The following is a 23,537-nucleotide window of genomic DNA, read 5'->3' on the forward strand; positions in this document are numbered from 1 at the left end:
CCGCGGACCAGGTGCCCTGAGCTGAGTGACCCAAACACTGAGCCCCCCAACCCAGGAGACTCGCATCCGTCAGGAGCACCGTCCACTGCGGGAGATCCAGACCCACCCCCTGAACTAGGTGAGGGGTCTGGAGCCACCAACGCAGACTGCAGCGCGCCAAGCCTCGTAGGGGAACCGGAACATCCATCCCGTGCCTCTGGGGAGACCACCTCCGGAGCAGAGCATACTGGAGAGGACGCATGTGGGCCCGCGCCCACCTCACCACGTCCAGGGACGCCGCCATCGACCCCAAGACCTGGAGGAAATCTCGCGCCCGAGGACACCGGGACGCCAAAAGCAGGCGAATCTGAGATTGCAATTTGCTCACCCGGCCCTCTGGGAGGAAGACCTTCCCCAAGGAGGTGTCGAACAGCACCCCTAGGTACTCCAGACGCTGAGCCGGGACCAACCGACTCTTGGCAAGGTTGACCACCCAGCCCAGCGACCGGAGAAACTCCACCACCCGAGCAGTAACCCGGGAACTTTCCTGCAACGACTTTGCCCGAATTAACCAGTCGTCCAGGTAGGGGTGTACCAGGATGCCCTCCGACCGCAAGGCTGCCGCGACGACCACCATCACCTTGGTGAACGTCCGCGGAGCCGTGGCCAGCCCAAAGGGAAGCGCACAGAACTGAAAGTGCCGACCCAAGATCGCAAAGCGCAGGAAACGCTGATGAGAGGCCCGAATGGGAACATGCAAGTAGGCCTCCGTCAGATCGAGAGAAGTGAGAAACTCCCCCGGCTGAACCGCCAGAATGACCGACCGCAGAGTTTCCATACGGAAAGAGGGAATCTTGAGAGCCCTGTTGACCCCTTTCAAATCGAGGATGGGCCGAAAAGTCCCCTCCTTCTTGGGCACCACAAAGTAAATGGAGTACCTGCCCGTGCCCCACTCTGGAGGGGGCACCGGAACAACTGCCCTGAGATCTATCAAGCGCTGAAGGGTCTGGCGAAAAGCCTGCGTCTTCACCGGAGTCTGACATGGAGAAGCGAGGAAAAAATCCGGCAGAGAGCGGGCGAACTCCAGGGCATAACCGTCCCGCACCACCTCCAGGACCCACTGATCGGACGTGATCTCGGCCCATTTGGGGAAAAAATCTCGCAGCCGGGCCCCCACCGGAACCAAAGGGGGCGCCGGCAAGGCGTCATTGTGCAGGACGGGAAGCGGGGGAACCGGCGGAGGGATTCCCTGCCCCCCGACGGGCCCCCCGAAAGGGCTGCGTGCGCTGGAAGAACCGACCCCGGGAAAAACCCGGAGACTGGAAAGAAGCAGCCCCACGCCCCGGGCGATACTTGCGAAAATCCCGCAAACGCCCCCGGGCCGCACCCCCCCGAGACGCCGGGCGGGCACGGTCCTCCGGCAGACGGGGAACTTTCGAGTCCGACAGAGTCTGAATCAACTTATCCAAGTCCTCTCCAAACAAAAACGACCCCCGAAAGGGAAATTTAGTAAGCTTAGCTTTGGACGCAGCATCCGCCGCCCAAGCGCGCAGCCACAACACACGCCTTGCGGCCACGCCAAAAGCCATAGACTTAGCCGAGCTCCGCACCAAGTCATAGAGAGCATCTGAGAGGAATGAGGCCGCCATCTCAATCTTCGCAACCTCCTGATCCACCAGAGACCAGTCGTCAGACTCTCGATCCAAGACCCGCTCCGCCCACCGAAACACGGCGCGAGCGACCAGTCCCCCACAAATAGCCGCCTGGACCCCAAGGGCCGAGACCTGAAAATTTTGCTTAAGGAGGCCCTCCAATTTGCGCTCCTCAGGGTCTCGCAAGGCAGAACCGCCCTCAACAGGCACGGTATGCCGCTTGGAAATCGCCGAGACCACCGCATCCACGACCGGCGAAGCTAACGTAGCCCGATCCCCTTCAGGAATGGGATACAGGCGAGCCATGCTGCGCGCCAGCCGAAACGGCGTCTCCGGCGTTTTCCACTGCTCCAGAATAATATCCCGAATATCCTGATGCATAGGAAAAGAGCGGGAAACGGAACGGATCCCCCGCAACAGGGGGTCCCCCACACGCGGAGTCTCCGGCGGCGCGTCCTCAAAACGCAAGACCGAAGAAACCTGCTGAATAAGGTCAGGCAGCTCATCTTTCTGAAAAAGACGCACCACAGACGCCTCGTCACTGGAGAACGGGAAATCCGACAACCCGCCGCCAGCTTCCGTCCCCTCCAGAGAGTCCTGGAATTCCTCAGAAGGGTCCAGGTCCTCCTCCAAACCGACCCGATCCTCCGACCACAAATTCTCGTCCCACGACACCCGCGGACGCTTGGACAAGGTAGGCGGCGGAGGGGACGTCACGCCAGACGAAAGAGGCAAAGCCGCAGGAAGCGCGGAGGAAAAACCACCCCCCGAGACCCCCTGGGCGCAACCGGGACCCCCAGCCGCCTGAAAATAGGCTCTGCATAAAGAAAAGAAAAAATCAGGAGAAAACCCCCCCGAGGGTCCCAAGGGACTCCCTGCCACAGCAGGGGACCCAGCAGAACCTTGCCCCTGCATAGTCAAAACAGGGGGAAGGTCACCTGAGGTGGAAGACAAAATGGAGGGGCCAGACAGAGAAGATGGCGGTTTTCCCGCCAAAAAAGCTCCCTCCATAGCCTGAAGCGGCTGAGAAACCTGAATAGTCTCAGCCGCTAAAGCAGGCAAGCCGGCATCAGCTGTCAAAAAATCAGCTGAGAGGGAATCCTCTACAACCCGACCGTCGGCGGTCTGGGGATTCCCTCCGTGGGCGGACGGAGAAGACCGGGCTTCGCCACCGTTCCCTGCCGACTCGCGAGGCACCATCGGCGGGGAGCTCTGGGCGCCTGCAGCCGCTGCCGACGGAGCTCCTCCACCGCCCCGGCCTGAACACCGCTTGCACAGGCCGGCCGCGAGTGCCTCGCGTCTGGAGCACAATGAGCACTTTTTCCCTTTAGAAGTGCTCATTGCTCCATACGCGACCTAGCTGTAAAAAAGTGCCGGTTAGTTGAAAAAATACAGTAAAATACAGTTTTCTTAAAGGGAGACAACCCTCCAGACCAGCACTACCTCAGGATTTTTTTTTTTTTTTTTTTTTTTTACAGAACAGACTCCACAGGCTCTCAAAGCAATAGTCTTGCTTGATTTAGGGGGCAAGGCTTATTGCTGAGGCTCCTCTAAAAAAATGTGGGGAGGTGGAGGAAGTGGGGGGAGGGACCCCGCTCGTGACCCGCCGGGTTTGACACCCCCGAGGTCGGACGAACCCCCAAACAGAGTCCGTCCAAGCTCCGTCCGGCTAAAAACAGGGACAAAAAACACCTTAAACAAATTCCAACAGCCCTACCAAGGGAGATGGGTACAGATCACTCAACACCTGCTGGAGACTGAAAGAAGACTGAGGGAAATAGAGAGGAGGGGCTAGGATATACTGTCCCAAAGTTTTGTTTTCAGTCTCCACCTGCTGGTCATGATTAGATATATACCCATTCGTAAAGTTAACCTCTACTGGTCTGGAGAGTGCTAAAGAACTACATTTGTTTCTTTTTCTCTGGGATTGTACTGCATGCAGAGTCTTGAATCTTAGGGTTTCGTTTGTATATATTAGTACTTTTAGTTTTTGTTCCTGTTTGGATTACATGGAATGGTGCTAAAATGGTTTATAGAATTCCTAGGGAATAGGACATACACATGTAGTAAGAAAGGGCTATAACGAATCCCTTTATTGGATCAACTTCTGCAGGGCTCACCACTATACCCTTCACTGCTTAACGTGTACTTAAAGCTTTGGGTAAGAGATTTACCATTCCCCAAGTTCATGCATTTTCCTACGCAGATGATATTTTCCTTCTCCTGTCTAGCCAAAGAATCTGACCTGAGTACATGGATGCAGAAGAACTTCCTCAGACTTAATAAACTGAAGACCAAGATACAGTACTCCCCCCAAATTTGCAGGGGTTCCGTTCCAGGAACCTCCACAAATTTCAAAAGGCAGGAGAAGACAGCTGGAGCGCTGACAGATGAAGAAAATCACTCGCAGTCTGCTCCGACTGCCTCTTCCTGTAGTAAAGTCGGGCTACACCAATCAGGAGCTGCTTTGACACACAGCTCCCGATTGGTGTAGCCCAGCTTTACTACAGGAAGAGGCGGTCGGAGCAGACCGCGAATGAGCAAGTCCGTGATTTGCTAACCGAAAATTCGCGGGGGAACACTGTACTTTGGTTTGGTGATTACAACTTATTTCCACATAAGATTGGTGTTACTTACAGGAGAAAAATTTAAGATTGAAAATACAACAAAAGTTCTGGGAGTCATTCCGGACTTTTACCTAACCTTTGAAACCCAGATTGATTCCTTGGTAAAACAAATTCTTCTTCAGACTAAGGCAATTAAGAACAATTAGACCTGTTTTAAGCCAGATTAGCTTTCTATTCCCATGCGTAGACTACTGCAACTCTCTGTACTCTGAGATTGCAACTACTCTAGAATACAGCGGCTAGACTAATCTTTTGATTAAGTCACTTTGAGAGGGCAAGTCCGTTACTGAGAGAGCTACATTGGCTGCCAATGAAAAGTAGGACTCAGTTTAAGATCGCTTGCATGGTCCATAAGGCCATATATGGAGAGAACTCATAAGGACTTGTATCTGATACTAAGGGTACATGTTTATTCTATAACTCCAGAACAACACAGTGCTTCAAGCTACCCTTCTCGCTCCCCAAGTTCACTGGAAAAAATTATTCAAGACCACCTTTGAATTTCTATGTCTCAAAATATGGAATAACCTACCATTATGTCTGCATCAAATCTTCTTACTACCATGTCAGCAAAATGTTAAAGACATATGTCTTCTCTTTATAACTTGCATGATTGACATTCAGTTGTACCCAATGAATCCTACTGTATCTGAACTGTAAATCTTAGGTATATTATTGTAAGCTGCAATTAGTCCTTGTTGAAATTTGTGGGATATAAGAAATTGTATGGTATGGTAACTTGTATTTCAAAATACACAGCTCTCTTTGCTATCCCAAAAGTTTCAGCTCAGGAGGGTTTATTTTGAGGGAGCTATCCTTAACATACACAGCTTGTGTGACACAGTTCCAAGTATCTGCTTGAGCCTCCAAATCTAAACTAACAAATTCTTCCAGGCAAAGCCCTAAATTCTGAGATAGCACCTGAGATGATCCTGCTGCAAGTGAGCACACGTATTGTGAAGCTTTAGAGGGACACGTCTCTTGTCAACCTACATACAAAATGGCAGTTGAGTTGGGCTTCTATTTGGTGTCTTAACTTGTTGGGTGGGCACTCGCAACCCCCATCCTTTGCATGATCCAGCATCTTCTAACCTCTCCTCTGCAATTCACGGTCTTCTGTTGCTCCACAGTAGCAATATTGCACATTTGTTGCCTGCTCTGAAGCTTTCCCTCTGGCCCATCCTGCCTCCTCTGACATCACTTCCTGTTTCTGTATGGGCAGGAGCGGTCAGAGGGAAAGCTTCAGAGGTTGCAGGCAGGGTTTGTGCAACACTGCCACTGCTGAGGGCCAACAGAAATCCATCTTTAAGATAGACTGGGGGGGGGCGATTTGTATAACAGTACTGGAGGGGCCATCAGCAGAATCTATGCCTGGAGTGGTGGGAAGGAGGAAGGGAGATTATTGGTCCTTTATGGAAGGGAAAGAGGATGGGATTTGATATACCGCCTTTCTGTGGCTACAGTCAAAGTAGTTTACATATTATATACAGTTCCTTATTTTGTACCTGGACAAGGGATGATTAAGTGACAAGTGACTTACCCAGAGCTAAAGTGGAAAATAAAAAAAAACCCATCACACAATACTTGTGCGATTAATTACAACTAAACCTTTTTCAGTGGGGCATAGGGGATGTCAGGCTACAAGGCCCTGGCAAGAATATCAGAAGGCAGAGGATGAATGGATTGATCTCCTCTTAAGCAGTTGGACATCTACTGTAGCTGAAAGCTAGAGGTAGAGCTGGAGCCAAGGGACCTGGCTTTGAGGATAGTCCAGGACAGAAACTGGTTCTACTTGGTAGGAAGATTGCAGATCAAATCAGAGGTAAGGGATGGTAACAGGAAGGAATATAGTTAAACTGTGGGCTCCAGATTTTTCTCTACTGTTCTCTGATTGTAGCTCAATTCCAACAAGCCCTTCCATTCTCTCTGTTCACTTTTTAGTGCAAGGATTCAGCAATGATCTGCTAAAGGTTTGGGGGGAATAACATGGTGTGTGTGTGTGAGTAGTGGAAGGCCCACAGCACATGCGGACATTACAGAGATACTGAACTTGCTCTGTGCGTTTACATTTCACAGTGATAAGCTAAAATCTGAAAAAAAAAAGATCAAACACATTTAGAAAAAAAAGTACAAAATACATTTATTACATAAAAATAGAAGTGTGAATAGCTAAAATGCTGTATAAAAAAAAGCACCCGGAGATGGCGTGAGAGCAACAGTTAATGCAGCCTATGAAATCTGCATTACTAGTGCTGGCTACAATCTCTCATACACCTGTGACTGTGCTCTGGAGCCCAAGCAAGCAATCCCAAAATGTATATGGCCACTTCTGAACAGTGGCTTGCCCCTCATCTGACCCCTGACGACAAGGGGAAGAAGGCTGAACTCCCAGTTACAGAAAAAAATGGAGGGTGTCTCGAACTGCTGGATCCCACCAGAACCCAAGTTGCTCATGGGCAAATTAAAATTGAATTAAGACCAGGGAAATCGATAGTATACCTAGAAACTCTAATTTATCCCACAATGTGTCAGCTCCAATCTTTGAACACTTTGTTATTGAAGTTTTGAACTACTGTACCTGACACAGTGGTTGGCGAAACGTGTTCCATGATTGAATCTATTTGGACTTTGATACTATGCTAAGAAATGCTATTTAGTCAATGGATATCTAATGTGTGCAGTGATTATAAGGGTGTAAAAATTAACACGAGATACTTTTAGATCCATGGTGGTCTCTTCCACACATTTACAAACTTTTGAGGTTCATAGACTGAGTTTATCTTGTGCGTTGTGGGATAAATTTGAGTTTCTAGGGATTCCACAGGAAAGCTGCCCCCTTTCTTGAGGCATGATGGGGCCTGAACATGCAGAAAAAGCAAAGGCTGGCTTTGCCACACACATATACGGTAATTATTCTTTCCCCAGAGCAGCCCACTCTACCTGGGGTGTCAACCTTTCCCCCATCCCGCAATCCTGGTACAGGAATAGAGCTCCCTCTTACAATTCGTATCCATCACATGACACATACATCTGGATCTCATTTAGTGGCAGGCTTGAAAAACCTCTTCAGAGACAGCTGTCTGTGTGTGTCTGGTTTAATGCTGTCGCCTTCAGGGCTCTGTTTCCTTTTCCTGATCTGTAAAAGCATGAATGAACAAATGTCAGGACAGGCAGAGATAGTGCACATAGTCAGCAGAACCTAGAAACATGATGGCAGATAAATGGCCCATCCGCAGTAACCCTTATCTCTTTCTCTCTCCAAAAGATCCCATGTGCCTATCCCAGACCCTCTTGAATTCAGACACAGTCTCTGTTTCTACCACCTCTTCCGGAAGACTGTTCCACGCATCTATCACCCTTTCCGTAAAAAAGTATTTCCTCAGATTACTCCGGTGTCTATGACCTTCTAACTTCATCTTATGCCCTCTCATTGCAGAGACTCGACTCATGCATATTTATATCACATAGGTATTTAAACGTCTCTACCATATCTCCCCTCTCCTGCCTTTCCTCCAAAGTATACAGATTGAGATCTTTAAGTCTGTCCATATATGCCTTATCACGAAGACCACACACCATTTTAATAGCTTCCTCTGGACAGACTCCATCCTGTCTATATCTTTTTGAAGGTGTGGCCTCCAGAATTGTACACAATATTCTAAATGAGGTCTCACCAAAGTCATACAGAGGCATCAATACCTCCTTTTTCCTACTGGCCATACCTCTCCCTATACAACCTAGCATCCTTCTAGCTTTTACGGTCACCTTTTCAACCTGTTTGGCCACCTTAAGATCATCACACCCAAGCCCCGCTTTTCTGTCGTGCACATAAGCTCTTCACTCCCTAATCTGTACCGTTCCCTCGGGTTTTTGCAGCCCAAATGCATGACCTTGCATTTCTTAGCATTACATTTTAGCTGCCAAATTTCATATCATTCTTCAAGCTTCATGTTATTCACACCATCCATATAAGAACTGCACAGTTCTGCTTACCTTGTTTTTCTCCTGTTTCCCAGCGTTTCGGTTTTCATACATTTTAAATATCTGGATAAAAAGAAAGCGCGAGTGTCTCAGTGGCAGGTTCCATTTTCTGGCCATCTTATGCAGATTGATTACCCCGAATGAAAAGTGAGAGTTTTCACAACGTCTATCTCCTGGCCTAGACTCACATCTGCACTTTGCTGCTACATCGAGACCACAGTGAAGAGGTGGTTCTGGAAAAAATGTTTCTTGCAGGAGGAGAGAGGCTGGGGAGTCTGTCTCACTGCACCAGTTCAAATCTGGCTGCAGGATTCGGGAAAGAGGACCCATGACTGGTCATGGGTCTAAACATGCAGAATTAAAGCCCAGTAACAGAGCTGGTAGCCCAGGTAATGGAACATGCTTACATGTCTGTATCGAAGGCATCAGCAAACCAAGTCCATGCTGAAGAACCAAGATTCAATCCAAGAACACAGCGTAGGAAATCCACAACTCAAGAGAGTGTCACTTGTGGCCAGTCTTTCAGGTCAGGTGTATGTGTGTATGCATATTACAGAACCTGAGGGACAGGGAGGCATCTCACCTTCTTCATGGCCGTAGACACGGCTGCTTTCTGGAACTCTGCTTTGGTCACCCATCGCGCAGTGTGTACCCCTCTCACTCCCTCACGTACCACTGTGGTGCCATCTGCCTCATCGAGACTCAGGGAATAAACCAGGTAAGTCTGGTGGATGTGGGAGAACATGTGAAGCACCTGCAGGGGGAAAACAGAGAAAAGTTAACCCACCTCATAGAGAGCAGATGCTGAACCACACCTCAAGCCACCTGAAGAGGGTGAAAAGGAAAGAATAATGTGGCAGAAGAAAGCAGAGCTGATTTGGGAAGAGAGCATTTTTCAAATACGTTAGATTCACTGGGGGAATAAAAGTGTAGTTAACTTGATCGGCATTTATGATGGAAGTTTCCTATCTATGCAAACAAGAGTTTTTGGCATTCCTTCCAATTATGAGTTAATGTGATATAACCCCTGTTCCTGATCCGTGAGCGAGATCACAGGTGATGCAGGTGAAAGAACTTGTGGAAGAACATAAGAGCTGCCATACTGGGATAGACTGAAGGTCCATCAAGCCCAGTATCCTGTTTCCAACAGTGGCCAACCCAGGTCCCAAGTAGTAAAACAGATTTGATGCTGCTTATCCTAGGAATAAGCAATGGATTTCCCCCAAGACATCTCAATAATGGCCTATGGACTTCTCTTTCAGAAAATTATCCAAACCTTTTTTAAACCCGGCAAAGCTAACCGATTTCACGACATTCTCTGGCAACAAATTCCAGAGTTTAATTACACAGTGTGTGAAGAAATATTTTTTTTCCAGATTGTTTAAAATCCACTGCATAGTATCTTCAGCACATGCATTGGACTTTTTCCCTTTTGTGCCTAATAATGGTTTGAAGTCTAGCAGGTGTTTTTCCCTGTATTGCAAGATTATGTTGCTCATCCCCCAAAGTCCCTATTCTATCCAAAACAGATGTATAAGCATTCTTTACACCCAGGGTAGATTCAAGGACAGAATGAAGTTTGGTGTATGGCAGCTTTTGTCTGTGAGACGTCAACAAACACCCTTGAGGTCTCCTCTTCAACAAAGACTTCTTTTTAAGACATTTACCAATGACTAAAAGATAAAAAACAAAATACTTCTTGCTCCATATTCTCTCCATACAGAAGCATTTTGGGCCTCAGGACTTACCTCACCGATGTAGCACAGGCCTCGCAGACCCTCAGTCCCTCCGGTCACTGCAGCCAGATGCTCAGACAGCGCCCGCTCCTGATCTTTCTTGGGTATCTCTGTGTCAGAAACTATGCCAGGGAACTCCCACATCCCTGCCAGCAGTCCTGTGAAGGGCACATGGCAGATTTAGAGAAGACGCTGCCACAGCCCACTGAAGGGTGAGACAACTGCAACTGACCAAATATTACCTGAGCTGGGCCTCTGAGTAAGCAGGTACTCTGGCTCTCCACATATGCTCCTCCTCTCTGGGACACATGTCAGGGATTGCACCAGCCGCGGCTGCTTCTTTAGAGATTTTCTGGGGAAGTTTGTTACACCCAGCTTGCTGCTCCAGGGTGATGATGGAGGCAGGCACAAGGGACAGGTGCCAGCTGCAGCCAGAATAAGCAAGAAGGAATGCAGAATGAGGTGCTGCTAAGATTCCTGCATCACAAAGCAGAGTATAGACAGCATCCCCTATGGTTCCTCATCACACCTACACAGAATATAGACAACAGCCCTCTGTCCTCACTAGAGTCTTCCACAGGTATACCAATACCTCCTTTTTCCTACTGGCCATTCCACTCCCTATGCACCCTAACATCCTTCTAGCTTTCGCCATCACCTTTTCAACCTGTTTGGCCACCTTAAGATCATCACATATAGTCACACCCACGACCTGCTCTTCTGTCGTACATATAAGTTCTTCACCCCCCTAAACTGTATTGTTCCCTCGGGTTTTTGCAGCCCAAATGCATGACCTTGCATTTCTTAACATTAAATTTTAGCTGCCAAATTTCAGACCATTTTTCAAGCTTTGCCAGGTCTTTCTTCATGTTATTCACACTATCCGGCGCATCTACTCTGTTGCAGATTTTGGTATCATCCGCCAAAAGGCAAATCTTACTCGACAGCCCCTTCAGCAATATCGTTTATAAAAATGTTAAAAAGAACAAACCCAAGAACAGACCTTGAGGCACTCCACTGGTAACATCCCTTTCCTCAGAGTGATCTCCATTGATCACTATCCTCTGTCGCCTTCCACTCAACCAGTTCCTGACCCAGCCCGTCACTTTGGGACCCATCCCTAGGGCACTCAGTTTATTTATTAGACATATGTGTGGAACACCGTCAAAGGCTTTGCTAAAATCTAAATACACCACATCTAGCGTACATCCTGTAGCCAATTCTCTGGTCACCCAGTCAAAGAAATTGATCAGATTTGTCTGACAAGACCTGCCTCTAGTGAATCCATGTTGCCTCCAGTCCTGTAATCCACTGCTTCTACAATTTTATGAGATGAGTTTACACACCATGATTGTTGTATTGGCTTGAAATTACTGTTTCTATAAATAGAAATTTTAAATAATATGTTATCAAGAATGTTGAAAAATCAATAGAGGATAGATTTAGCATCAGAATGTTATTCTGCAGGCATGTGCGCTGCTGCTGACTTTGTTTCATTTTTCATTCCTCTCTCCTGTCCTTTGCTTTTACACAGAGGTCTCCTTACCCAGATCTAGTCTTGCCCCCAAATCCCCCTTTAATTGACCTTTTTTGTACTTGCAGAGAGAGGGGGATAAGAGTTGACTTATATGCTTCCTGTAAGGGTTGATCAGGTTTCATCTCTTATCTCCGTTGAGAAATTGGCAACTAAGATTTCATGCTAAAAAATGCAGGGTCATGCACATGGACTGAAAAACTCCAAGGGAGACTTAGGGGTGATCGTATCTGCTGATTTTAGGGTGGCAAAACAGGTAGAAAAGGCGATGGTCAAAGCCAGAAGGATGTCAGGGCAATAGCAAGAATGGCTAAAAGGAAAAAGGAGAAATTAGGTTCTTACCTGCTAATTTACTTTCTTTTAGCTTCTCCAGACCAGTAGAGGTTAACTTTACGAATGGGTATATATCTAATCATGACCAGCAGGTGGAGACTGAAAACAAAACTTTGGGACAGTATATACTATCCTCCCTTCTCTATTTCCCTCAGTCTGCCGAATAGCCAAGCAGAACCAAGAACTGGAAAACAGGAAGAAAACAATACTCCTAACAGGAGTAACAAATAACATACCCAAATGCTGTTGGAAAATGCAGAGGAGAAATACCCGAAGGAAAATGTCCCCACAGCTCGCCAGCTAAGCCAGCCGAGCCACAGCCGCTGTTCTTTAATTCTCCCCGGCCCTAGAAAAATACTAGAACCCGCAGCAAAAAACAAAAACTGCCCGCGAAAACAGCCCCAACAACAACAACAACAACAGACAGGGTGGGGACCTCTACTGGTCTGGAGAAGCTAAAAGAAAGTAAATTAGCAGGTAAGAACCTAATTTCTCCTTCTTTAGCACTCTCCAGACCAGTAGAGGTTAACTTTACGAATGGGACGTACCAAAGCAGTCCCTCTCACGGGCGGGACCCCCGAAGGGCCGATACCAGAACACGCTCACCGAACACCGCGTCCCGACGCGCCTGAACATCTACCCGATAATGTCTAACAAAAGAATACAAGGAGGACCAAACCGCAGCCTTACAAATATCCACTGGAGGCACGAGCGACGACTCAGCCCAAGAAGCCGCCTGACCCCGAGTGGAAAGAGCCTTGAGAAACTCCGGAACAGGCTGCTGTTTCAGAAGATAAGCGGAAGCAATCGTCTCCTTGATCCAGCGCGCAATAGTAGCCTTAGAAGCGCCAGCTCCCCGACGAGGACCAGCCAGGAGGACAAAGAGATGATCGGACTTCCGGAATTCCTGGGTCCGCTGCACATCAGAGCGAAGGACCCGACCGACATCCAACTTGCGCAGCTGCCGTTGCTCAGAAGAGCCCTCCCGACCACCCAAGACCGGGAGAACCACCGATTGATTGACATGAAAAGGAGAAACAACCTTCGGCAGAAAGGAAGGAACAGGCCGCAAGACGACCCGCTCCCTAGACAACTCCAAGAAGGGAGCCCTACAAGAGAAAGCCTGCAGCTCAGAAATACGCCTAGCAGAAGTAATGGCCACCAAAAAGACCGCCTTCAAAGTAAGGTCCTTCAAAGAACAGTCGTCCAAGGGCTCGAAAGGCGGGCGCACCAAAACAGAGAGAACCAGATTAAGATCCCAAGAGGGAACCGAGGGCCGTAGGGGAGGCCTAAGCAACGTGGCCGCCCGCAGAAACCGAATCACATCAGGAAGAGCCGATAAACGCTGACCTGACACCAACCCTCGAAAGGTCAACAGGGCCGCAAGATGAACCCGGAGAGAAGACCAAGCCAGGCCTCTATCCAGGCCATCCTGCAAGAACTCTAGAATGTTAGGCAGAGAAGCGCGAAAAGAGGTCACTCCCCGCGCCCGACACCATTCCTCAAAGAGACGCCAAACCCGCACATAAGCCCGAGAGGTAGAAAGCCTCCGGGACCCCAACAGTGTAGCGATCACCTTGTCTGAATATCCCTTCTTGCTAAGGCGACCCCTTTCAAGAGCCACGCCGTAAGACAGAAGAGAGACGGGTCGAACATGGGAATGGGACCCTGCATCAGAAGGTCGTCCGAGAGAGGCAGAGGAAGAGGAACCGCCACCAGGTGCCTCACCAGATCCGCATACCACGGACGTCGAGGCCAATCCGGAGCCACCAGCACCACCAAACCCGGATGGTGAACAATGCGAAGAAGCACTCTGCCCACCAGCGGCCAAGGAGGGAACACATACAACAGCCCCTCCGTTGGCCACGGCTGGACCAGAGCATCCAGACCCTCGGCCAGCCCTTCCCTGCGACGACTGAAGAAGCGGGGCACTTTGGCGTTGCCACTCGTGGCCATCAGGTCCATCAGGGGCTGCCCCCAATCTTGCACTATCAACCGAAACGCTCCGGCGCCGAGAAACCACTCTCCTGGATCCAGGAAGTGACGACTGAGGAAGTCTGCCTGAACATTTTCTACCCCGGCTATATGAGAAGCCGAGAGGTCCAGAAGATGGGACTCCGCCCAAACCATGAGCCGAGCCGCCTCCTGCGCCACAGGAGTGCTCTTGGTGCCCCCCTGACGATTGACATAAGCCACCGCCGTGGCATTGTCCGACAGGACTCTGACCGACTTGCCCAGCAAAAGGGAGTGGAAAGCTAACAGCGCCAGCCTGACCGCTCTGGTCTCCAACCCGTTGATCGACCAGGAGGCCTCCTCCGCGGACCAGGTGCCCCGAGCTGAGTGGCCCATAAACTGAGCCCCCCAACCGAGGAGACTCGCATCCGTAAGGAGCACCGTCCACTGCGGGAGATCCAGACCCACCCCCTGAACCAGGTGAGGGGTCCGGAGCCACCAGCGCAGACTGCAGCGCGCCAAGCCTCGCAGGGGAACCGGAACATCCAAATCTTGCCTCCGGGGAGACCACCTCCGGAGCAGAGCATACTGAAGAGGACGCATGTGGGCCCGCGCCCACCTCACCACGTCCAGGGACGCCGCCATTGACCCCAGGACTTGGAGGAAATCTCGCGCCCGAGGACCCCGGGACGCCAAAAGCAGGCGAATCTGAGATTGCAATTTGCTCACCCGGGCCTCTGGAAGGAAGACCTTCCCCAAGGAGATGTCGAACATAACCCCAAGGCACTCCAGACGCTGAGCCGGGACCAACCGACTCTTGGAAAGGTTGACCACCCAGCCCAGCGACCGGAGAAACTCCACCACCCGAGCCGTAACCCGGGAGCTCTCCTGCAACGACTTTGCCCGAATCAACCAGTCGTCCAGGTAGGGGAGAACCAGGATGCCCACCGACCGCAAGGCTGCCGCGACGACCACCATTACCGTGGTGAACGTCCGAGGAGCCGTGGCCAGACCAAAGGGAAGCGCACAGAACTGAAAGTGCCGCCCCAAGATCGCAAAGCGAAGGAAGTGCTGATGAGAGGCCCGAATTGGAACCTGCAAGTAGGCCTCCGTCAGATCGAGAGACATCCAGGATGGGCCGAAAGGTCCCCTCCTTTATGGCCACCACAAAGTAAATGGAGTACCTGCCGGTGCCCCACTCCGTAGGGGACACCGGCACCACTGCCTCGAGATCTAGCAAACGCTGAAGGGTCTGACGAAAAGCCTGCGTCTTCCATGGAGTCTGACATGGAGAAGCGAGGAAAAGGTCCGGCAGAGAGCGGGTAAACTCCAGAGCGTAACCGTCCCGCACCACCTCAAGGACCCACTGATCGGACGCGATCTCGGCCCATTTGGGGAAAAATTTGCGCAGCCGGGCCCCCACCGGAACCAAAGGGGGCGCCGGCAAGGAGTCATTGCGCAGGACGGGAAGCGGGGGAACCGGCGGAGGGATTCCCTGCCCCCCGACGGGCCCCCCGAAAGGGCTGCATGCGCTGGAAGAACCGACCCCGGGAAAAACCCTGAGCCGGGAAAGAAGCAGCCCCACGCCCCGGGCGATACTTGCGAAATTCCCGCAAACGCCCCCGGGCAGCCCCACACCTAGACGCAGGGCGGGCACGGTCCTCAGGCAGACGGGGCACCTTCGAGTCCGTCAGAGTCTGAATCAACTCATCTAATTCCTCTCCAAACAAAAAGACCCCCTAAAGGGAACTTTAGTAAACTTAGCTTTGGACGCAGAATCCGCCGCCCAAGCGCGCAGCCACAAAATACGCCGCGCGGCCATGCCATAGACTTAGCCGAAATCCGCACCAAGTCATAAAGAGCATCTGAGAGGAACGAGGCAGCCATCGCAATCTTCGCTACCTCCTGATCCACTAGAGACCAGTCATCAGACTCCCGATCCAGGACACGCTCAGCCCACCGAAACACGGCGCGAGCGACTAGCTCCCCACAAACAGCCGCCTGGACCCCAAAGGCAGAGACATCAAAATCACACTTAAGAAGAGTCTCTAACGCACGCGCCTCCGAGACCCTAAGAGCAGAACCGTCCATAACAGGCACGGTATGCCGCTTAGGAAGTGCCGAGACCACCGCGTTCCCCATTGGCGAAATTAAGGTAGCCCTACCTCCCTCCGGGACGAGATACCCAAGAGCCAAGGCGCACACCAAACGAAACTGCGCCCATAGGCCACTGCGCCAACACAAAATCCCGCAAATCCTGACGCACAGGAAAAGAGCGGGAACCAGGACAGACCCCCTGAAGCAGAGGGGCCCCCATACGCGGGGTCTCCGGCGGCGCCACTGCAAAAATGCAGCACCAAGGAGACCTGCTACACAGGTCTAAAAGCTCATCCCTCTGAATAAAAAAGCGCACCACGGACGCATCTGCTCTGGAAGACGGGAAACCCGCCGCCCCGCTGCCAACAGGCGTCCCCTCTAGAGGATCCTGGAAGCCCGCCAAAGCAGCCAGGTCCTCAACCAGGCCAACACGCTCCTCCGCCCACCAATTCGCAATCCAAGCCCCCCCGCGGGCGCTTGGATGAGGGAGGAGGAAGAGGGGACGCCAAACGAAAAGAGGGAGGCAAAGCCATAGGGGGCGCGGAGGGAAACCCCCCCCGAAACCCCCCAGGCGCACGTGGGACCCCCAAAAGTCCGCACAAAGAAAGAAAATAAATTGGGGGCAAAAAACCCCTGGGGGTCCCCAGGGACTCCCTGCCCCAGCAGGGGTCCATGCTGAAACCTGCCCCTGTGTTCGCCATACAGGGGGAAGGTCACCTGAGGTTGCAGACAAAATGGAGGGGCCAGACAAAGAAAATGGCGAAGTTCCCGCCAAAAATGCTCCCTCCATGGCCTGTAGCGGCTGAGAAGACTGAACAGTCCCAGCCGCTAAGACAGGCAAGTCGGCATCAGCTGTCAAAAAATCAGCTGAGAGGGAATCCTTCGGGGAATCCCTCCGTGGGCGGTTGTGGAAGACCGGGCTTCCCCACTGCTCCAAGCCGACTCGCGAGGCACCATCGGCGGGGAGCTCTGGGCGCCTGCAGCCGCTGCCGACGGAGCTCCACCACCTCACCGACCCAAACCGCCGAGTTCAGGCCGGCCGCGAGTGCCTCGCGGCTGGACTAAAATTGTGGCCTACTCCCCCGGAGAAGGGCACAATTGCTCCAGACGCGACCTAGCTATAAAAAAGTGCTGGTTACATGAAAAAATACAGTAAAATACAGTTTTCTTAAAGGGAAACAACCCTTCAGACCAGCACTACCTCAGGATTTTTTTTTTTTTTTTTTTTTTACAGAACAGACTCCACAGGCTCTCGAAGCAATATGCCTTGCTTGACTTAGGGGGCAAGGCTTACTGCTGAGGCTCCTCTAAAAAAATGTGGGGAGGTGGAGGAAGTGGGGGGAGGGACCCCGCTCGTGACCCGCCGGGTTTGACACCCCCGAGGTCGGACGGACCCCCAAACAGGGCCCGACCAAGCTCCGTCCGGCCAAAAACAGGGACAATAAACCCCTAAACAAATTCCAACAGCCCTACCAAGAGAGATGGGTACAGATCACTCAACACCTGCTGGAGACTGAAAGAAGACTGAGGGAAATAGAGAAGGGAGGATAGTATATACTGTCCCAAAGTTTTGTTTTCAGTCTCCACCTGCTGGTCATGATTAGATATATACCCATTCGTAAAGTTAACCTCTACTGGTCTGGAGAGTGCTAAAGAAAAGGTGTTGGTGCCCTTGTATGTCTCTGGAGAGGCCACATTTGGAAATGGAGACTACACCTTGAGAAAGATATAAATAGGATGGAGTTGGTCAGTGGTCGAATAGGGATATGAGAGACATGTTAAAATATCTCCGTGGCAGTAATGTACAAGAGGTGAGCCATTTTCAAATAAAGGAAAAAACTCTGGAATGAGAAGGCATAGGATGAAGTTAAGAGATCATAGGCTCAGGAGTTATCTAAGGAAATAGATGTGTGGAGACAAAGACTGTGTCTGAATTCAAGAAAGCACGGAAGAAGAAGTGGATGCTGCGATGGGCAGACTGGATGGGCCATTTGGCCTTTACCTACTCTCATGTTTCTGCTGTTCATAAGCAGATTCATAGATTGTAAGTTATGATTAATCATGGTGATACTCAAGTTTATTTAAAAATTTGATTAATCGCCTAATCATAATTTCAATGCTAATAATACAAATGCCAGAGACAGAACCACTAGGAAAGGTAGGAATAGAACTACAGTAATTGATAGTAAATTAGACAATTAGGGGAAGTAACAAAAGGCGGGGTTTAAAAGAAGTCAGAAATCTAAAGTTGGGTTAAATGTTTTAAGAATTCTCATTTTTGAATTACTGTGCTCCCCCCTCCCGTCTTCATACCTTAAACTCATCTGTTACATGACAGACACCTTCACCTTTTCCCCTTCTCCATCACTCACCACATTCCTCTATATCAGACGCTCCTTTCCCCTTCAGTCTCTGAAATGCAGAATCCAGGTCCTTCTGTACCTACAACCAAGAGAAGAAGACTCAACGAACCATAAACACATAAGGGCCTTCCATGCAGACCAACTACAGTAGACTCTTGGTTAACTGGGGATCGCTAGATGCTGGATAAATGTTCTTTCTGGTTACTATTAAAAATAGGCCTAACTAATACTATACCTCAAACTATGCCATTACATAAACTGTTCCAGACATGTGGTAGGCAAAGCGGTGGGCAGACTCAGCTGTGGTGTGCCAAGTTGACCCTTAAATTTCCATTTAAAGTATTACAGTATTTCTTTAGATTTTTTTTTCTGATTGCTTGAGAGTTCTGGTTGAGTTCCAGTTAAGAGTCTACAATTTTTTTATAGAATGGGATAAAACCCTACTACTACTATTATTTCTAGAGTGCTACCAGACATACTCAGCGCTGTACAGTCACAAAGGAGACAATCCCTGCTTGAAAGAGGTGGGGGTTACAGTTCATCTGCTGGCTAGGGTGGTGAGCAGTGGGGTTGTGGACTGAAGGCTAAATCAAAAAGGTGGGTTTTCAATCTGCTTTTAAACAAGATAAGGGAAGAGGCTTGAGGGACAAACTCAGGTAATTTATTGCAGGCATGGGAGGCAGCTAGATGAAAAGAATGACTTGGCAGTGGAGAAGGGTTCAGCTAAGAGCAGGAACGGAGTTCTCTGGGAAGTGTTTAAGGAGAGAAGAAAGGAGACATTGAGGGGTAGCAGAACAAACACACTTGAACTGTATGCGACGGTGGATAGGGAGCCAGTGAAGTGACATGAGTGTAGCAAGGTTGGTAGAAAATGAGTCAGGCAGCAGTTTTTCAGAGATTGCAGGGGGGAGAGCTGGCACTGTGGGAGACCAGTTAGAAGTAGATGCAGTAATCTAAGTGTGAGATTACGAGAGTGTGCTCAGAGAGGAAGGGGCAAACTTTGGTGATGTTTTAGAGATAGAAGCGACAGGCCTTAGCAGTTTGTAGAAAATAAGAGGTAGAATCAAAGACATAGAAACATAGAAGATGACGACAGAAAAGGGCTACAGCCCATCAAGTCTGCCCACTCTGCTTACCCACCCCCTGTCTATGCCCTAATGACCCAATTTCCTTATCTTGACCCTCGTAGGGATCCCTCATGGGTATCCCATTTATTCTTAAAGTCTGGCACGCTGTCTGCCTCGATCACCTGCACTGGAAGCTTGTTCCAATGATCAACCACTCTCTCTGTGAAGAAATACTTTCTGGTGTCGCCATGAAATTTTCTGCCCCTGAGTTTGAGCGGGTGCCCTCTTATGGCTGAGGGTCCCTTGAGAAAGAAAATATCATCTTCCACTTCAACACGTCCCGTGAGGTACTTAAATGTTTTGATCATGTTTCCCCTCTCCCTACGTTCCTCGAGAGTGTAAAGCTGCAATTTGTTCAGTCTCTCTTCGTACGAGAGACCCTTGAGCCCCAAGATCATCCTGGTGGCCGTCCGCTGAACCGATTCAATTCTGCGCACATCTTTACTGTAATGTGGCCTCCAGAATTGCACACAGTACTCCAGATGAGGTCTCACCATGGTCCTGTACAACGGCATTATGACTTCAGGCTTTCGGCTGACGAAACTTCTATTGATACAACCCAATATCTGCCTTGCCTTAGATGAAGCCTTCTCCACTTGATTGGCAGTTTTCATGTCTGCACTGATGATTACTCCTAAATCTCATTCTGCTGAAGTCCTAGTTAAAGTTTCTCCGTTCAAGAAGTACGTCCTGCATGGATTTCCGCTTCCGAGGTGCATGACCTTACATTTCTTAGTATTGAAGCCTAGATGCCAGGTTGAGGACCAACTTTCCAATGTAAGCAGGTCCTGCGCCATATAATTCTGTAAACTGCATTCACTTACTATATTACATAGTTTTGCATCATCGGCGAATAGTGTTATTTTACCTTGAAGCCCTTGAGTCAGATCCCCTATGAATATGTTGAAAAGGAGTGGACCCAGGACCGAGCCCTGCGGCACTCCACTGGTCACCTCCGATGTTTTAGAGAGGGTACCATTAACCACCACCCTCTGAAGTCTGCCACTCAGCCAATCATTGACCCAAGGTTGTGAGCAGAGGAGACTAAACGATGACAGTATTATTTACTGAGATGGAGAACAGAAGAGGAGGAGGAGAGGGTTTAAGAGGAAAGAGGAGCAGCTCAGTCTTGGACATATTTAGTTTCAGATGATAGCAGAACAACCAGGCAGAGACTTTTACTTGGACTTTAGGTGAAATTTTGGGTCTAGAAAGGTAGATCTGGGGTCATCAGCATATAGGTGATACTGGAAGCCATAGAAGGAGATCAGGGCACCGAGGGAAGAGGTGCAGAGAGAGAAGAGGTCCTAAGACAGAACCCTGGGGTACACCAACTGCCAGCGGGGTAGCAGCAGAAGAGGACCCACCAATATATACACTAAAGGTGTGATGGGAGAGGTAATAGTGTTCACAAGGAAATACAGTGGGATTTCAGGGCTGCTTAGAAGCTCAGTCTTTGAGAGGGAGATTTAAGCCATGTCCCCAGTTTCTTCTAGTCACCCCTCCCCAGACCTACCCATTCCACCTCCTGGCTCAACCCCAACTGACCTCTGCCAGCAGATGGAGACTGAGACATTGACTTTTGGCAGCAGTACAAGTGGGCTGTGCAGCCCCACGTACAATCAGTCTCCAGCAGTTGGAGTGGTAAGTTTGTGCAGTCTGTGCTGAGGTTTGTTAGGGCCTGTTGGATCTGCTTAGTGAATCTTTCTTGTCCCTTTTGCTGTCCAGACAGAGCTTGGGGGACCCTCTCGGGGGTGCCACATACAAAAGGGTTGAGTCCCTTCCCCCACCTCCCCTTATGTTTTTGCTTTAGAGAAGCCTCAACTGTACACCTGGCCACCTGTTAGGCACAGACTAGTTTAGAGAGCCAGTGGGGTCTGCTCTCTTGATACAGCTGGTGAGCTGTGAGAAGAAATAAAAACAAACAAACAAAAAAAGAACAAGAATTAAAAGGAGCATTAAAAGGGCCTGAGGCTGCCTACACAGCTCGCAAAATATGCAGTGCCCTATGCTAGAACAACCTTTGGCCCAGACATGCCTTTCTGAAGTAAAAAAAAAAACACCTGTGACTCTGTTGGAACTGACCAGATGACAACCTGATTGATGCAAACAAGAAAGAATGTGGGCAATGGGATAAGGAGCCAAAGTCATACTGACCCAGCCTGCCTAGAGCCTGGAATTTGGGGGAATGTCATAAGACATTTGTATGGTTTCTTCAGGTCAATCACCAGAGATATTGCTGCTATCAAAATGATATAAGGAGAAATTAGGTTCTTACCTGCTAATTTACTTTCTTTTAGCTTCTCCAGACCAGTAGAGGTTAACTTTACGAATGGGTATATATCTAATCATGACCAGCAGGTGGAGACTGAAAACAAAACTTTGGGACAGTATATCCTAGCCCCTCCTCTCTATTTCCCTCAGTCTGCCGAATAGCCAAGCAGAACCAAGAACTGGAAAAAAAAACAGAGAGAAAAAACAATACTCCGAAAGGAGTAACAAATAACATACCCAAAATGCTGTTGGAAAATGCAGAGGAGAAATTCCCGAAGGAAGAATGTCCCCACAGCTCGCCAGCTAAGCCAGCCGAGCCACAGCCGCTGTTCTTCAATTCTCCCCGGCCCTAGAAAAATACTAGAACCCGCAGCAAAAACCAAAAACTGCCCGCGCAACAGCCCCAACAACAACAACAACAGACAGGGTGGGGACCTCTACTGGTCTGGAGAAGCTAAAAGAAAGTAAATTAGCAGGTAAGAACCTAATTTCTCCTTCTTTAGCACTCTCCAGACCAGTAGAGGTTAACTTTACGAATGGGACGTACCAAAGCAGTCCCTCTCACGGGCGGGACCCCCGAAGGGCCGATACCAGTACACGCTCACCGAACACCGCGTCCCGACGCGCCTGCACATCAACCCGATAATGACGAACAAAGGAATGCAAGGAGGACCAAACCGCAGCCTTACAAATATCCACTGGAGGCACGAGCGACGACTCAGCCCAAGAAGCCGCCTGACCCCGAGTGGAATGAGCCTTGAGAAACTCCGGAACAGGCTGCTGTTTCAGAAGATAAGCGGAAGCAATCGTTTCCTTGATCCAGCGCGCAATAGTAGCCTTAGAAGCGCCAGCTCCCCGACGAGGACCCGCCAGGAGGACAAAGAGATGATCGGACTTCCGGAATTCCTGGGTCCGCTGCACATAAGAGCGAAGGACCCGACCGACATCCAACTTGCGCAGCTGCCGTTGCTCCGAAGAGCCCTCCCGACCACCCAAGACCGGGAGAACCACCGATTGATTGACATGAAAAGGAGAAACAACTTTCGGCAGAAAGGAAGGAACAGGCCGCAAGACGACCCGCTCCCTAGAAAACTCCAAGAAGGGAGCCCTACAAGAGAAAGCCTGCAGCTCAGAAACACGCCTAGCAGAAGTAATGGCCACCAAAAAGACCGCCTTCAAAGTAAGGTCCTTCAAAGAACAGTCGTCCAAGGGCTCGAAAGGCGGACGCACCAAAACAGAGAGAACCAGATTAAGATCCCAAGAGGGAACCGAGGGCCGTAGGGGAGGCCTAAGCAACTTGGCCGCCCGCAAAAACCGAATCACATCAGGAAGAGCCGATAAACGCTGACCTGACACCAACCCTCGAAAGGCCGACAGGGCCGCAAGATGAACCCGGAGAGAAGACCAAGCCAGGCCTCTATCCAGGCCATCCTGCAAGAACTCTAGAATGTTAGGCAGAGAAGCGCGAAAAGAAGTCACCCCCCGCGCCCGACACCATTCCTCAAAGAGACGCCAAACCCGCACATAAGCCCGAGAGGTAGAAAGCCTCCGGGACCCCAACAGTGTAGAGATCACCTTGTCTGAATATCCCTTCTTGCTAAGGCGACCCCTTTCAAGAGCCACGCCGTAAGACAGAAGGGAGACGGGTCGAACATGGGAATGGGACCCTGCATCAGAAGGTCGTCCGAGAGAGGCAGAGGAAGAGGATCCGCTACCAGGTGCCTCACCAGATCCGCATACCACGGACGGCGAGGCCAATCCGGCGCCACCAGCACCACCAAACCCGGATGGTGAACAATGCGAAGAAGCACTCTGCCCACCAGCGGCCAAGGAGGGAACACATACAACAGCCCCTCCGTTGGCCACAGCTGGACCAGAGCA

At 50.1% G+C, this 23,537-nt stretch overlaps 1 protein-coding gene across 4 annotated transcripts in view; it reads right to left on the bottom strand.

Annotated features, from left to right (window-relative positions):
* MUTYH (mutY DNA glycosylase) overlaps positions 1-23,537 on the bottom strand; it is a 63,687-nt gene that overhangs the window by 11,805 nt on the left and 28,345 nt on the right. For 3 of the 4 annotated variants that reach the window (XM_033916667.1, XM_033916669.1, XM_033916666.1), the window contains 6 exons: positions 18,265-18,334; positions 10,218-10,400; positions 9,988-10,133; positions 8,823-8,993; positions 8,252-8,302; positions 6,373-7,394 (listed from right to left, as the gene is read on the bottom strand). In XM_033916667.1, the coding sequence (XP_033772558.1) occupies positions 7,296-7,394; positions 8,252-8,302; positions 8,823-8,993; positions 9,988-10,133; positions 10,218-10,400; positions 18,265-18,334 (720 nt within the window). In that variant the 3' untranslated portion in view covers positions 6,373-7,295. Of the gene's footprint in view, positions 1-6,372; positions 7,395-8,251; positions 8,303-8,822; positions 8,994-9,987; positions 10,134-10,217; positions 10,401-18,264; positions 18,335-23,537 lie in introns of those variants that run through there. The other variant, XM_033916668.1, reaches the window with a different exon arrangement.

The sequence above is a fragment of the Geotrypetes seraphini genome, chromosome 12, assembly GCF_902459505.1.
Source record: "Geotrypetes seraphini chromosome 12, aGeoSer1.1, whole genome shotgun sequence".
Taxonomy (NCBI): domain Eukaryota; kingdom Metazoa; phylum Chordata; class Amphibia; order Gymnophiona; family Dermophiidae; genus Geotrypetes; species Geotrypetes seraphini.